A 16,273-nucleotide genomic window follows, 5' to 3' on the forward strand; every position below is an offset into this window, starting at 1 on the left:
TTGCTTAACAGAAAAACACACACCCCATTTCTATTCGAATACTGAGCATCTGTGACTCAGTACTTGCCAACCTTCCTTTGCATTCCACATAAGAAAACTCCAAGCCAGCGTGCTCACATCAATGGACTCAAGTCATCTCTGAAGCTCAGCCCCACCTCAGTTAGTGCTCTATCTGCCTTTTAAGTCAAAATGCAGAGTTTTGATGGGGAACTAGGTAAGATGGCTGGAATTTCCCCTGTAATAAACCAGTAGGAGAGAGATGTTAGAGCATGGTGTCTCAACTTCCTAGGACCTCCCCCAACTCATCCCAGCCTCTCTCCTCCAACTCATCCCAGTCTATCTCCTCCCTGTCCATGTCTCCACTCTCTCCTTAGGGTGCCTTCTGGGGCCTCATGTTTGGCCTGGTCGTCGGAATACTGCGTATGATTCTGGAGTTCTCATACTCAGCCCCAGCCTGTGGGGAGATGGACAGGCGGCCAGCTGTTCTAAAGGACTTCCACTACCTATACTTTGCCCTCCTCCTCTGTGGACTGACAGCGATCATCATTGTCATAATCAGCTTCTTCACGGAGCCCATCCCCGATGACAAGGCAAGTGGCAGTTCCTCTGCATCTAGTGCCTGGAATCCCCCGTCCATTGGGCTACATCCTGCTGGATTATGATCTCACCAGCTGCCAATCAGATAGCTTTTGGAGGATGTGCTCACTGGGTATGAGTTTCCAGCTGAAAAGTAACACATTCAGCTCAAAGCTACTCATTGTCTGCTCACTGTGAGCCAGGGGTGGTGCTGGGGTTACAAAGATAAGTGGCCAGTCCCTACCAACAACTGTCCCCAGGAGAGCAGATACCAGCACAAACTTAACCACACAAAGAGGAGGTACAGAAGTACTAGGCTTAATGAGAGGAACTAAGCACAGGTATCCAGTAACAGGTTCACTAGCAATGTCTCTCTGAGTTGGACTTGGAGATGTTAGATGATAGATAGATAGATAGATAGATAGATAGATAGATAGATAGATAGATAGATAGATGTAGGTGTAGACATAGATAAGTGCATGGGAAAGAAACAAGAGAGCCCCCCATCCTCTGTATAGTGATGCACAAGTCACTTAAAGCCTTTCTCTTCTAGCCTATTTTGTTTACTAAGGCCCACCAAAATTACTTATTACTGACTAAACAGCATAAACATCAAAAATATGTCACATCACCATCTGGAGCCTGGAGGCCTAAGGTCAAGGGAGAAGCAGGCTGTTTACATCTGAGGGCCCCTGTGTGGCTTGGACATGACCATATTCTTCCTGAGTGTGCTCATGGTCTTCCCTCTGTGTCTAGGTGGGGCCTGATCCCAGTAGGGCCTATCCATGCCACCTTATCTTGTCTGAATTACTTTCTAACAATACTATCACCATATGTAGCTATAATCCAAGTTATGGGAGTTAAGACTTCAACATGAAAAGTCTGATAGGATACAGTGTGGCCACTGACAGCCTGTGGTAGAAGTTGGGCCCTAAAACATTGAGTGGCAGTCACTGATAATACTTCCACCTGTGTGGTACCTGTGAGCTTGTAAAATGATCATATGACTCCCCCAAACAAGAGGGGCTCTTACAGATGAACAAGTAAGGCTGGCTCATGCTGTGGCCAAACATGATCTCCTGCTGCCAGGGTCTCTGTTCCCTTTTTTGAATCCTTACTCCCCATATCAAAGCCATTCTCATGTTAGAATCTATCCTGGGATCATCTCTGATACTGATGTTGGCTACAGAAGTTGTGTTTTAGACCTTTGGGCCATGAAAAAAAAATGAGGGATGATAATAAAAGTTCAGGGGCACCATCTTTTTCTCTGGTGATGGTTGCCTCTCCACTCCCTCTCTCTACAGACAACCTGAATAAAGAACAGTTCTCCTCATTTCTATCCTCTGTTTCTATCTGTATTCTCTCAGCCCACTGCTGTACCCAGAAGACCACTCAAGTTGTTCTCATTGAAGCTACTCATTTTCTTGTGGCTAAAATGAATGGTTAATTCTTGTCAGTATCTTATGTCAGTTCTGAGGAGAGCTAGACACCACTGACCACACTCTGGACTGTGAAGGCCTCTTCTCTACTGACATCTGGTATATTTTTGCTCCTGACTTTTGTTTCATTGTTCTAATCTCTATTCTTTTCATGGGCTATTCTTTTACCTTAGAAACACCTCTGAGGCATGTTACCCTAGAGCAGCTATTCTCAACCTGCTGATCACAACCCGTTTAGGGGTCATGTGTCAGATATCCCACATATCAGATATTTACATAACAATTCATGACAGTCCCAAAATTACAGTTATGAAGTAGCAATAAAATAATTTTATGGAGGGGTCACCACAACATATTAAAGGGTAGCAGCATTAGAACGCTTGAGAACCACTGTCCCAGAATGTCCCTGGGCTACCAATTTAACACTGCTTATGATGCTCAATTTTGTCTCTTCTCTATTCACTCTCAAGACTGAAACTGAAAATCTAACTGTCTCAGGTAACATGAAGATGCATTACCTATATGATATTAGTGACACACAGGATGAACATGAAGTTCATATATTCATTGTGTAGAAACAGACAAATCTCTCAGTACTTACAATCTCAGACAGAGGCACACTTGGGTCTGATACAGATGTCACAAAGTAGGTCTGCAGAAGCAGACAGGTGACACCTGGCTCTGCATGTAACAAGACTGCTGGGTCAGTAGAAGAGTTTTATTGAAGAAGACCCTCAGAGGCACAATCATGGTCGAGTCTAACACCACTGTTATCAACTAGGGAAGCTGTGTTTTACTCTTCTGGACCACCAAAAGAGAGAGAGAGAGAGAGAGAGAGAGAGAGAGAAAGGGAGGGAGGGAGGGAGGGAGGGAGAGGGGGGAGAAAAGAAAAGGAAAGAAAAGAAAAGGAAAGGAAAGGAAAGAAAAGAAAAGAAAAGAAAAGAAAAGAAAAGAAAAGAAAAGAAAAGAAAAGAAAAGAAAAAACAGAGTTCAAAGTTACCAGAACCATCCACGAGACATAAGGCTTGGTTTTCCTTACTGGAGGTCTCATCAACATTACAGACACTTCAAGTTCACCATCATATTCGTGTGCACATTTTCCCTCTCCTCTCCTCTCCCAAAGTCCCAAACCCACTCTTGTATCTTTTCTCTGTTGGAGGGGCTTCAGTTCCCCATGTCATTAGCTGAGCCAGAAAACAAGAACCATGGTAGTCTCTCCTCTTCACTTGATCCTTCCATAAGTCACCATATCCTATGAGTTTTACTCTCTTAACATCTCCTAATGCTGCCACCTCCTCGAATGGATGTTTGAGATGGGTAGTTGAGTATTTGCCTAAATAAATATTTGCCTGGGTAAGTCCTAGGTCTGACTCCAAGCACTGCAAAGGGAATCAATGCATAGTTAAATGCAGAGGCCTTCCCCTCCAATCTGTTTTCTAGATTACTTACTATTTCTTTCAATATTTCTTGTTTCACTTTTCATCCCTTTCCAATCCTGACCATTTCAATTCAATTTGAAAGAGCCTTGAAAACCCTAGCTTACAGATCCTTCTCTTTGACTAAAGGCTGCAGTAGCTCTTGCTGGCTTTCAGGTTTGTTCTTGCCACTAATCAGCTCCTCCCCCAGACTTTCAAAGCTTCTCACGGTGATCAGGCACCTGCTTCCTGTCTAGACTTGTTTTCTCCCAGGCTGAGCTCCAAGCTACTGGGGAAATCCTGACTCAGATCTCAATTCTAGCACCTAATGTAGGCCTGACAGAAAGTGGCTACTCAAGAAAGACTCATATTTGATGAAAAGGGAAAGCAACGTGGCTTTCCCAGCCTCCCCTAGTTCTTCAGTCTATTTACTATTGCTCTGTTGCTCCCACAAATGAGACTCCCTTCTCCATAGCAGGACTGTTCTCTGACTCCAAATATTGTTTCTTCTTTTTTCTAGCTTGCTCGCCTGACCTGGTGGACAAGGAACTGTGCCATATCTGACCTGCAGAAGAAAACCTCTGTGAGTGTGAACAACACAGAGGGTGACAACTCTCCAGGACTGGCAGGGAGGCCAGTGGTAGAGGGCCCTGCAGGAGATGAGGGAGAAGCAAACACCACCCAGGGGCCTGAACAACCAGGAGGTAGGTTGAGTGCATCTTGGGCAGCATAACGGGGCATAAAGGAGCTTGAGGACAAACATAATCCCCCAAGGACCAATTTCATGGTTACTGGGGATATAGAACTCTGAGAAAATCTAATCAAAATCACCCTTTCACTTTCCCATGTTACTAGTAAACCGGTTAAGACAGATGGAAGTCTAAAAACTGACTTGATAACTCATGAGGTGGCTACCCATTCTCCAGAGGGTCTAACCAACAGCCTTACAGAAGAAACCTATGGGCAGGAAATTGAACAGCATTACACCTACTGAGTTTACTCCATATGGAAGGTAGCATAGTTTCCCCTTGTGGGAAAAGTATAAAACATGCCCATACACTATATAATTGTCATAGGGATGTTGTAGAAAAATGACTACTTTTCTGTCGGGTTCTTTGAGCTACTTATGCCTTCCCAGAGGTTGTTAAATATGTTAGGATAGTACATTAATTAAATCAAAGCCACAATGTGCCAGTTGACAATATAATGAGGTCATAACCTTCCTGTAGTGAGATTCAATAATAATATTAAGGCATCACAATGATAGAATGACATCATTATTGAGATTTTTTTCAGTTATAATATTCCCAAGGAAAAATTTTAAATTTCAAAAGTCACATCAGTTACAAGTCCAAAGTCAATTATCTTTCCCTTATGAGGTAGCAATTTAATAAAAGGTACGTGCTGTGTTTATTTCTAGCCCTAGTTAGATAGAGTCTCACTGCCTAGATGGAGCTGAGATTCTCTCACCAGCTGCTTTACATAAATTTAGGCAAAACTACCTCAGACTTCAGAAAGCTTGGGTGTTGTAGCTGCCTCTGCGGTACCGACCTTTCTGTAACGGCAGGAAGTTAAACCAGACACCTAGCAAAGCATCACTGCTGGACCTGTACATTTGTCGATACTCTGCCTCCCAGTTCTTCTGCATTCACAGGGTCCAAAACCCTGCATTGACCCTCAGACTTGAATGGAGCCACACTTTTTGAGGCCCTTCCCTTCATTCAAGGTCCTTATACTATACAAAGGACCACTCTCTAGTAGCTAACGATACCATGTGCTCCAGAGCCACCAACATCTAAGGCTCAATACTTCTTGCCAGGCAGTGGTGCTCAAAGGTCAGTGGAGCAGCCTGAAAGGGAGAAATATTCTCTCTCATAATCCCCACATTAGACACAGAGATGCTCACTTCAGAGGCACCACAGGCCAAAGCCACTCTTTCGGGACTTACCAGTCAGCCCACTTATTTTCAGTGTGTTTCGCTTGGCAACATGTAGCTTCATTTTTCTTTTGCAAGTTTTATAACCATGTACCTGATTTTGAGTGGGTCTTAAAACTGCTTCCCCGCTCACTGTGTAGACTGACTTTGGCTCCTACAAAATCTATGACCTGAAAAGACCATCCTTCAAGCAATCGTGTAGGTGAAGCAGCTATGAGAGAAGAGAGGAAAGAGTATTTCCAGAGGGTTAAAGCAGTCCACGGCTGGACCCCAGAGCTCGATAGACAAACAGTTACAGAGACAGAGACAGACTGGCTCCTTGCTGGTCCCCGTGTTCAGGACAAACAGTTCCTGTTGATACCAAGGAAAGCCTGATCCCTTGAGCAGCTGCACCTAAGAGAGGAAAGTGAGCCTCTAAGAAAGTGAGCCATGGTATCCAGAGAAATACAGCCTTAGTGCCTAAAACCCAACCCTATTACAAAACACCACTGTGGAGGAATGAGAGGGACAGGGAAGGCATCTGCTTATGGAGTAGATCCTTCTATAAACAAAGAAACCTCAAGACAGGAGGGAAGCAGCCTCTTTAAGTTTAGCTTTTGTGAGCTTTGTAGTCACAAGTTCAGCGACTCTCTCCATACTGCTAGCCTGGCCCGAAATTCCTTAGGTACCTGAGCATTTGGACATCACTCACACAGCCTTGCTCAGGTCCAGCACTCATAGCCCTTGACAGCGTTTTAACCACCATTCTCATTAGATACTTAAACAACTCCTAGAATAATGCAGGGCTTGTCATAAGGCATGTGAAGGAGAAAGTGCCTGCCATTAAGGGGATGCATTATTTATGCATAGCCTTATGGAAGACCTGGACTGGCTGCTAGGTTTCTGGCCTCCAGCTCAATGTCAGACCCCATATGCAGGGAAATGAGTCTGTCTGGTTTAGATGTTCCCCTTTCTGGGTAAAATAGGCTCTTTTCTGTCCCCACTCTGCACTGGTGCTCTGAATGACAACGCATGATGCTAGCTAGCTCCAACACACTATCCCTGTAATGAAATGCTTCTCAGCTGTGACCACCCATCCTGTGCCTTACAAAGTGTCCTCCCCACGTGTACCCCACTCCTTCCTTCCATGTCTTACCCACCCTCTCATCCCTTGCCTTTCCCTTTCTTTTTCTTCTTCCCCTGTCCCTTCCCCTCCTTTTCTCTTATGGCCTGCCACCCAGCCCTACACAGGTCCTGGGGAAAATGGCTGTGGAACTGGTTCTGCGGACTCTCAGGAGCCCCACAGCAAGCCCTGAGTCCAGCTGAGAAGGCTGTGTTGGAGCAGAAGCTGACCAGCATCGAGGAGGAGCCGCTCTGGAGACGTGTCTGCAACATCAACGCCATCATCCTGCTGGCCATCAACATCTTTCTCTGGGGCTATTTTGCATGACTCCGAAGACTAGGACTTAGTTGAAATGAGTAAGAACCCCTGAACCCTGGTCAGTCCCCAAGACCAGAGGCAAGCTCTCTTTCCAACTTGCTGGGCTAACTGCAGAATACAGAGGCTGAGCATGAAAGAGCCCGTGAGGAGCATCCAGTCCTATATGCTTGTCAAGTGGAGATACGAAGGACTAGAGCGATCACTAGGATCGCCCAGGGTCACACAGTAGGACTCACACTGGGTCTCCAACTCCAACTCTCTTTCTACTATACTGTCCTGTAATCCTACCTCAAAAAAAATTATCCCCTCAGTTTATTCAACAATCTTCATTGTATGTGTATCTTCTGGTTAGACACATAGTAAAAAAAAAAAAAATGAATAGAGAGTTTTATAAAAATTATCCATGTACACTGGGTTTTCCATTTCTCTACCCTTGATCCCTTTATGCTTCCTGTCTCCCTCTCCCTTTGCCTCCTTAGCTCCCAGTAAGATGAGTCTAGTGAGGAGGGTCTTATCATGCCATTGGTTGCTGTTGTGCCTGCCACTCCCATTACAGCGAAGAGCACAGGTATAGAGACAAGTGCTCCAAGACCAGGATTCTCCTTGGCACAGCTCTAATTCTGCTTCTGCCCCAACACCTTTTCCATATCCTAGGAACCTAGAGCCCAGCTGTAAAAATAAAATGTATTGAAAACAACAGGAATCAAAGAGCCTTATGGAGCAGAGCAGACAGCCTGGGTGTGGGCACACCATGGCCCTTATCCCTCTGTCTTTACTTGCCAAGACTCCTTCCTTGAAATAAACCTGAAACTGTGTCCTTAAACAACTTCCCGGGAAGATTTCCAAATTCCTCACACTAAGTCAAGGTCCCAATCAGCCCCTACAATGCATTTGCTATCTCCTTGTTGCCCTTACCACACTGTCCTGTAGTGCTATTTACCTTGTAGAGGGTGCATGCCTAGGAGCCAGGATCAATGGAGATGCACAACCTGACTTTGTACCTATCAACAAAAGAAGGCAATAGATGCTTGTTGGATTCATACACTCTTACAGGCCCTGTGCCTTTTGTGCTCTGGATGATGGGGAAGAGAGTTGTGGAGTTGGCTTCTGGAGAGATGACCTTCAGGTATCAGAAGCAGCTGAGTCTCATGTGTGTAGGCCGAATGGAACAGATGAAGCTGAGAATGACCCTTCTCCCTCTTCTCTGGTCCTCTGCAATGTACTTTTGATCACCATGTCAATGATTGCTCATTCTAGCTGAAGACAAATAAAACCCCATTTCATTGATCTGCAGACACAGCAGCATCTCTGAACTGTTCATCTTACAGCTGCTTCCAAATTTTCCCTTCACTGACTTTCTGACCTCACTGACTCTTTGAATCAGAGAGTCACTAAGCTGGCCCATCTGAGAAGCTGTACTCTCCAGCAGTGTACTGTAAGAACCAGAACACTTCTAATTCAGCTCTTATAATGAAGTCCAAGGTAGTGTAAAGGTAAGAGCCCCACGGTGGGACTCAAGGTCACCTGAGTTCTGCTCCCAGCACTCTAGATCTGAAGAAACGAGAGAATTTTAAAAACTGCTTGTTCATGGGATGGTGAGGTTGTGAGTGGAGTCGGAGTCAGAGGCAAACAATAAAATGGTGTGGCAAGAAGCTTGTGGGCGAATGTCAGCTCTGAAAAGAACCTCCAGAAAAAAAAGAAGCCATCAGTGGGGTTGGGACATAGTCAGAATCCTACAGGGTGTCAACAGTTACCATGGTCCACTGAAATAAAAGATGTTACACAGGTGATGAGCAAGTTGGCTTTGACATAGGTAGGTGTACAGAATCAGGGAGTTAGCCTGGCCTAGCTGCCTTGAGAGGCCTGAGCCATGGGTTTTTCAGGGTAGAGTCCATGGTTCCTGGTACACAATGTGCCTTCCATTTCCTGAGAGACTGAAGCACTCCCTCAGGCAGTGAAGCTTTCACGCTTCTTTATGTTTCTCTGTATGTTCCCTTGGAAGTTGAGGAAGCATGGAAGTCTGATAGGACAATTGGTTTTAGACTTGAATTTTGTGTACCCTGTAAAGTTTGCAACCATCGTTGTATCCTGGCAATAACAACTATGCTGATCCTTTCTCGGGATAAAGGTATAAAACATCTAATTGCTTTCAATAAAACTATCACAGCCTCAGTCTTGCTGTGGCCCCTCCAACTGGCCTGGTTTAATTCCCTGAGGCCAATATCATGTATCTTTGACCCAGTAAGTAAACTCTGGAACTAGAGGAGAGGACATTTGTAATCCTGAATCCACCCCAAGACTCTATGGCTCTATCATGTATCTTTGACCCAGTAAGTAAACTCTGGAACTAGAGGACAGGACATTTGTAATCCTGAATCCACCCCAAGACTCTATGGCTCTACCATGGGCTCATAAATTGCCCTCAAGAAAGAGAGAGTGAGAGAGAGACAGAGACAGACAGACAGAGAGAGAGAGTTTCTGTGTGTGTGTGAGTGTATATGTGTGTATCTATGTTTGTGTGTGTGTGTGTGTGTATGTGTATATCTATTCATAAATGTGTTTGTCTCACTCTTGCCATCTAAAGGACACTAGAGTTTCTCCCACCTAACCATCCTTCCTCTGTCTTAACCACTGTTTATGTGGCTCCCTCTATCTGGAACACACTCAACTTTTGACTTCCTCCCCTGTACCTCCTAGCTCCTGCTCATCTCAGGAACCATCTCTTCCAATAACTTACTGATACCTCTCACCCAGTGGGCGTCTGTGTGCCTCTGAGTTCCCACATGCTGTATTATCTCAACCATAAGAATCTCGTGCTCACATCACAATTTCTCTTCTACTCTTCTTTGTTATAGAACAATGCTCTTTAAAGTTGGGTACTGGGTTCATCCAGGGACGATATATATCAGAAAACCTAGTAAATGCTCAAAAAAATCCAGTGAATAAGTGAATATTAAATTATGGAGTACATTTAAAATTCATAAATTCACTACATAATATATTTTGCCTGTTAATTTTTCTGATTTCTAATCATAAACCAGAGCAATAATTAGGAGTAGCTGTCTATATAGCCTTTGGGGTTACAAAATCCTGCTGGGCATGAAGATTCATCAAATTCCTACAAACTTCTAGAGGATGGTAGGCAAGTATTGCCACCTTTTCAGAGAGGATAGTCACTGCCATATGAGCTTCAAAATGCACATGGTGAAGCAAAGAAGCCTTCACATTAAGAATGCCAATATATTTGGAGGCGCATCAAATACAAATAAAACATTTTAAAGGTGGTGAGCAAGTCAGCTTTGACATACATGGGGCTAGAGGGCAGGACATTTGGAATCCTGCACTCGACCCAAGGTCTTGGGTGGGTCTACCATGGGCATACAAATTGGTAGATAGTCTCCAAAGTGGCACATCAGCCTCCCACACTACAGTGCTTCTGTATCGCCTTTACAACCTTGTCACCCCACCAGGCTTTCTGCTTCTAACAAGTTCCTGTTCTCAGGCTCAGGCTCTGCCTGCTTACCTGTGAGTAGGCAAGAAGTCACCCAGCCTAATATTATGTGGTACTTCAGCATTGTTTGAGGCTTCAGTATGGACACTGTGTGTGTGTGTGTGAAAGAGAGAGAGAGAGAGAGAAAGAGAGAGAGAGGTGTGTGTGTGTGTGTGTGTGTGTATGTGTGTGTGTGTAAAGATAGTAAAAACATTCTACCAGCCCATCTGAAAGGAAACTGCTTGTTCATTGTGCCTGTTGGCGACTCTTACAACAGTTTTCGGGTCCTTACTTCAGCTTACCTCCTCTCACTGCAGGAGAGACAAAAGGTCAAAGCTGGCATCATAGTTTGATTTTGCTATTTGCTTTGTGATGCTCCTTGCTGCACTTGCTTCAATCTCTTCATCCCTTAATTGAGAATTATTATAAAGGTTAAATCTTCTCAAGCATGACATCATATATTTCTAACTTGATCCCACACATGAAGAAGGCAAAGTCCATGGGGTGGTAAGGAGGTGAACAGGAGGAACAAGTTCCATGACAGGCTGGGCAGTAGCAGCACAAACAATGTCACGGTGGAGAGTCATTTCCAGAGTGGAAATGGCTTTGCCACAAGCAATCCGAACATTAAGTAGGAGCTTTGTACTGTGAAGGGACAGTTTCAAAACAAAGAGTGTGCTTAAAAGCATCAAGAATAAAATGCTTTAGAGATGATTTGCAATTGAGCTTGGACCACAAAAAGCACTCAGTTTAACATGGGAGACTTACAGTGATGTCCCCAGGTGTGAGAGTTCACATCAGTCAGAAGAGGTGGAAGCCGCTGGAAGGCTAGACAAAAGCAGGGTAGGTTTTCCATTAACCTAGAAGGAAAGCCACTCTAGACTTCCAGCAGTGAGATGACTGTAATTTTCTCCTTTCTCCGGGGTAAAAAGTTGGGAGAACTTTAAAGGTTATATATAAATATAAATCCTAGTGACTTAAATTGAGGTAGTTACACTTTATGTTCATATTTCAAAATCAAATCTCAGCTTTATCCCAGATTCACAAAGTAGAAATGTCGGACTTTTTACTCTGATCTTATATTAAATCTACAGCTTTTGCTGAAAGGGAAAAAGGAACGCTCTATGCCTTACCTCTTGAATAGAATGTCAAGTACTGCCCCATCTCTTAGTGTGGTCTGCATATAAATTTCAGAATTATAGACGACTGGAATGGGAGATCCCCTGGAGGTCCCTGCTATAACCCTCCTGTTCTCCTAGCCTGGGTCAGAGCTTTTCTGACATCTTCCACACTCTGTTCAAAGCCTCTCTTTACACACTCCTGTGAAGGGCTGACAGCCTCCTGAGGGGCAGCATCCATCACCCACCTGGGTCAAATTTGCAGTTAAATGTGCAGTTTTCAGCCCAAACAAACAGTATGAAAGAGAACTCAAGTGAATGATCCATTCCAAAATTAGATCCCAACTACTGGTGATTTCTTTCTGAAAAAAAAATATATATAGGAAAGTGCCAACTTGTTGCAGAAGTACATGTTTATCTGAGATTAAACGTATCAGCACAGAAAGAAAACTGATGGCTTAAAAACCTCCCTAATTATTTTACAGAGAGCATCTCCTACCTCTGTACCATCTCTCTCCTACTACTCTCAACCTGATTTGGAGATGTTGTCTTTAACAAAGAAACAAAGCCTAGGAGGTAAAGGACTACTTCCTAAGGGCCCTGCCTCTATGCCTCCACACTAATCCCTGACCCCAGACTTCTAACTGAACATTCAGCCCCGCCCCCTCCGCAGTATCCACTTTCAGGGCATTCTTTGTGGATGCTCTTCTTTCCCAGGCTTATGTAACAGCAGTTAAAGATATATATTGTCACCATAGAGAAAATATAGACCAGGCAACTAAAGAGAGCAGGCATTGAAAGTAAAGAGCAAAACAACTTGGGAACACATCAAAGGACTAGAATTAGAGATGCCTCCATGAGAAAATATTTGTCTTGACATTTAACTCTACTTTGTGAGATTTCTGCGCAACAAACTACAGTGAATTACATTTGACTCCAGGTTGGGGTGCAAAGCAAGGCAAGTAAATAAAAGGACATGCATTTTGAGAGTGCAACGAAGAAGCTGATGTGACTGACACACAGTGAGAGGAGAATAAGCCAGATGAGGCAGAAGAGGAGCAAGTCATGTCACTGATGACCTTGGGGACCAACATGACAATGATGATGTAGAAGTGAGATGTACTAGAGATGGTAGAAGGAATGAGTACATCCAGGCAGCATCTTATTTCTTTAGTAATAGTGTTCTGGCAGCAGAGATAATTGTAGAGTCAGAGTTTATTATAGCATGGGGATTTATGAGGCTGTTACAGTACCATGAGAAAGAATTAAAAGGCATATCAACACATGCTTGATAAACAACATGATGTAGAGAACTATGAAGTTGTGATGAGAAATTAACTTGTGCTATACACAACAGTATAAATGGACTTATAAGACACTATGCTTGCTGGAATAAGCCAGACAGACACATAGGGCACGATTCCACTTACACAAGGGACATAAGATAGATAAAGTCAAAGAAGTTACCAGATGTGTCAGAGAGAGAGCAACAAAGGATATTTCGAGAATATCCAAAGATGTGATGATGACTATCAGCCATGGGCAGAAGGGAGAACTTGATTTTCATCATAAACTGAACTACACAATTTGTTACCATTAAATAAATGAATAATAGTATAACTACTTTATGTTATGCCCAATTCACATGTAAATTTTATGTACAACTTTAAACTTTAATGTGCAAGCTAAAAGTTTAAAAATCAAAATAAAATTTAAAAATTAGTACACATAACAAAAAAGATATCTTCTTTGAATGGGAGCCTGGATTGGGGCAGCTGTAGGCAAGAGTGGGCAGAGAGAATTGAATTAACTGGAGCATTCCACAGCAATACACAGACCCAGTGGGCAGTGAAAAAGAGGACTGAGAACATCTCAGCCTTCAGTCCTGGAAAGTGCTAGATCCTCATAGATGCAGGTCTGGTCTGGATGGGAAAGAAAAAAACACAAGTTCACACAAGTCCATTGATTCATAGATACTGTGAAGTCCTCACTGGTATTGGCAAAAAGATGCCTTTGTATCCTTCTTGGACTTGGTGAAGAGGTCAAGGCTGTAACTCTATGAACTCTACTTGGGAAAAACACTAGCAATCTCACACACTTAGCTCTGGATCTGCAGCTTTTTTAGGGGAGAAGTGGTGATGTTCCTAGGTGATGTAGTAATTGGAAAAACAGAGAGATACTGCAGATATCCTGTGGAGGAAATGGGAAAAGAAGGCAGAGCTCGTCCCTGTCCAGCCACACTTCTAATGTGTTTGTATCAAAATACTATAATAGAACTTGGTGTGGAGTGGGAATAGTGAGAACACTGGGGATGTGTCAGCAGGTTCTCCAAGAAAAGATCTGGAGGGCTGGAGAGATAGCTCTGTTGTTAAGAGTACTGGCTACTCCTCCAGGTAACCATAGTCCAATTCCTAGCACCTATAAGGTAGGTAACTCAGAATGATGTATTTAGTTTCAGGGGAATCCATCACCCTCTTCTGGCCTCTTTAGGTACTGCATGCATATGGTGCACTTTCTCACATGCCATAAAACATGCATTTACATAAAATTTAATTTAATTTAAAAAGAAAAAATAGAAGACTTGGAACCATGGGTACTGGCTGCTGTGTACACCTACCAGATTGGTCAAGAGCTACCTACCCTTCTTACTAGGGTACTGGTGATGTGGAAGGCAGCACAAATTCCAGAGGCTAATAAATATAAAGACATTAATCACTTCAGCCTCATAAATCAACTCTGAGATGCCAGAAATCCCAGAGTCAAGGCCAGCATCAGACCTGGATCTCAGTTTGACAACTCTATCCTGGCCTTTACTCTTCCCCCCTCCCTCACTGGGAAGGATCCAGAAATATTCCCTAGTCAGCATTCTTTACTCTCACTGCGGTCTCAGAGGCTAAGATGGAACCAGAATGAGGAACCAGGCTCATCAATCTTTTCATCTGACAGTGTATAATACTTGCCGTCATCCGATGCAATGCCTCTGTGATTTCTGAAGATAGGCTCTAGCTAAACCACAAAGCTTTCCATTTCCTACACATTGTGGGAAGTAGCTAATGGCTATCTTCTGTTTTTCAAGACAGAGTAGCAATAAGCTTCAATTAACCCAGTCAGACAAATAACAAAAAGGCTATCATGTGTTCTACACATGACTCCTTCCAACCTGCCCTACAGACACCCACAGCAGAAACCATTAGTCCTTGTGTGTTTTATTTTCTCTCTTCAGCATCCCTGAAGTGTTTGCTGATATTTGAAATCTCGTAATAATTGTTGGCCCCTAGCTATGTTTCTGTATCTTCAGCCAAGTTCATGGTCATCCCATTTTCTGAGTCTAATCAACTACCCGGCTCTAAATAGTCTAGCTTCTAGACATAAAAGAGGAAGGCATAAAAAAAAAACTCTTTAAACCGGGACCACAAAACCTTTAGGAAAATGTGTCCAGTGAAAACACTGCGTGGTCACAGAAGAGAGATGACGATAATCAAAATAAATATATTTGGGAGTTCTATGCAAGGACATGCGTCGATAGAATGAGTCAAGATTGGGAAAGGGGGAGCTCCCATTCAGAACATTTTAGGGGGGTAATCTTAATTGATTTATTTTTCTATGGCTTGTTTCTGTCTTTGAATCACAGCAAGCTATGCACCACATATCTTTTAAGTTAATCTCGTCTCAGGTCTCTTCAGAAAGATAAAAATGCACAAACTCTTATACATAAAAGAAATTTCAAATGAATTAATAAGTTATAGTTTGAGCTGTATGAATAACAGAGGTCAGTATCCACCAGGCACTCACTGCATGGCAGCCATGTTTTATCCTCTTCATGGTATGAAGCCCTTGGTGCACAGTAAGAATGGGGCTCTCACGGTGGTGACTATAGTAGCCCTAAAGTTAAGCATTATCTCCTCTTTTTCAGACCAAGGAAGGGAGGAAGAGACCAGTCAGCCAATAATATACTGTCTGTAGAAACTTGAAGGTTCTGATGAAGTCCATCTCTACTCCTCCCACACAGCTGTAAGAAAAAAGAATTCAAGAATCATTGGCCAGACCAGAGACAGGATTGGAATAATAATCCGACTCTGAGGATCCTCTCTAACCTACCTAGATCATCTGGAGAGCAAAGTCAAGTTCTGAAAAAGGAAAGACAAACACCAAAACACCGGGGAAAAAAAAAGATGAAAGAACCAAATTGAGACTGAAAGATCCTGGCAGAATGGAGGCCCAATGAAAGATCCTGGCAGAATGTAAAAGGACACAGAAGCCCTGAAATTGGCAAGATAGACATCAGTGTTAGCAGAACTAGCTTCACTGATTTAGAAAAATAGAGGTGCACAATGCTCTGGCCACTCCTTGAACCTGTGTGTCTGCCAATGTTCTGACCAGGTGTGTGCCCATTGCTGCACCTTCATTAGACTCTTTCCTTGTACCCCTCCCATACCCATTTCTTGAGAATAGGCATTGTTTAGAACTGGAAATCCCCTACTCTCCCCCTTCTCCTTCCCCCCCTGAGGGCCTATAAAAAGTGGGACCTCTTTCCCCTCTAGGTCGACTCCTCTACCCCTGCGTGGGATATGAGTCGTCCCCAGAGCTCTGGGTTTCTCCGAATAAAGCCTCATGTGGTTTGCAACAAGCTCAGTCTGTCGTGAGTTCTTGGGTGTCCGCTATTGTCCTGAGGCCTGAGCGAGGGGCTCCTTTCGGAGTCTTTCAAGACAAGCTTATAACTTCAGTTTTTCACAACTCTACTTTTAATGACAGTTCTTAAATGCTTTAAACTCCTTTTTAGCTCACCACCCACCAGAGGCAATGAAAAGAAAGGATATCGGGAAGTGGACCTGTTTAGAAATGGTTCTTTGGAGCAGATCCTATCTTTATTATCTGGAAA

General features: G+C 43.5%; 1 protein-coding gene across 6 annotated transcripts in view; it reads left to right on the forward strand.

Moving 5' to 3' along the window:
• The window catches only part of Slc5a9 (solute carrier family 5 member 9), a 34,046-nt gene extending 18,119 nt beyond the window's left edge, over positions 1-15,927 (forward strand). For 3 of the 6 annotated variants that reach the window (XM_085839078.1, XM_021160027.2, XM_029475726.2), the window contains 3 exons: positions 375-590; positions 3,951-4,134; positions 6,587-11,946. In XM_085839078.1, coding sequence (XP_085695204.1) covers positions 375-590; positions 3,951-4,134; positions 6,587-6,795 — 609 coding nt within the window. In that variant the 3' untranslated portion in view covers positions 6,796-11,946. Of the gene's footprint in view, positions 1-374; positions 591-3,950; positions 4,135-6,586; positions 11,947-15,307 lie in introns of those variants that run through there. The other 3 variants (XR_015047328.1, XR_015047329.1, XM_085839079.1) reach the window with 3 other exon arrangements.
• Positions 15,928-16,273: the final 346 nt, after the last annotated feature.

The sequence above is a fragment of the Mus caroli genome, unplaced genomic scaffold (assembly GCF_978045245.1).
Source record: "Mus caroli unplaced genomic scaffold, Mus_caroli_1 scaffold_6, whole genome shotgun sequence".
In the NCBI taxonomy this organism is placed as follows: Eukaryota; Metazoa; Chordata; class Mammalia; order Rodentia; family Muridae; genus Mus; species Mus caroli.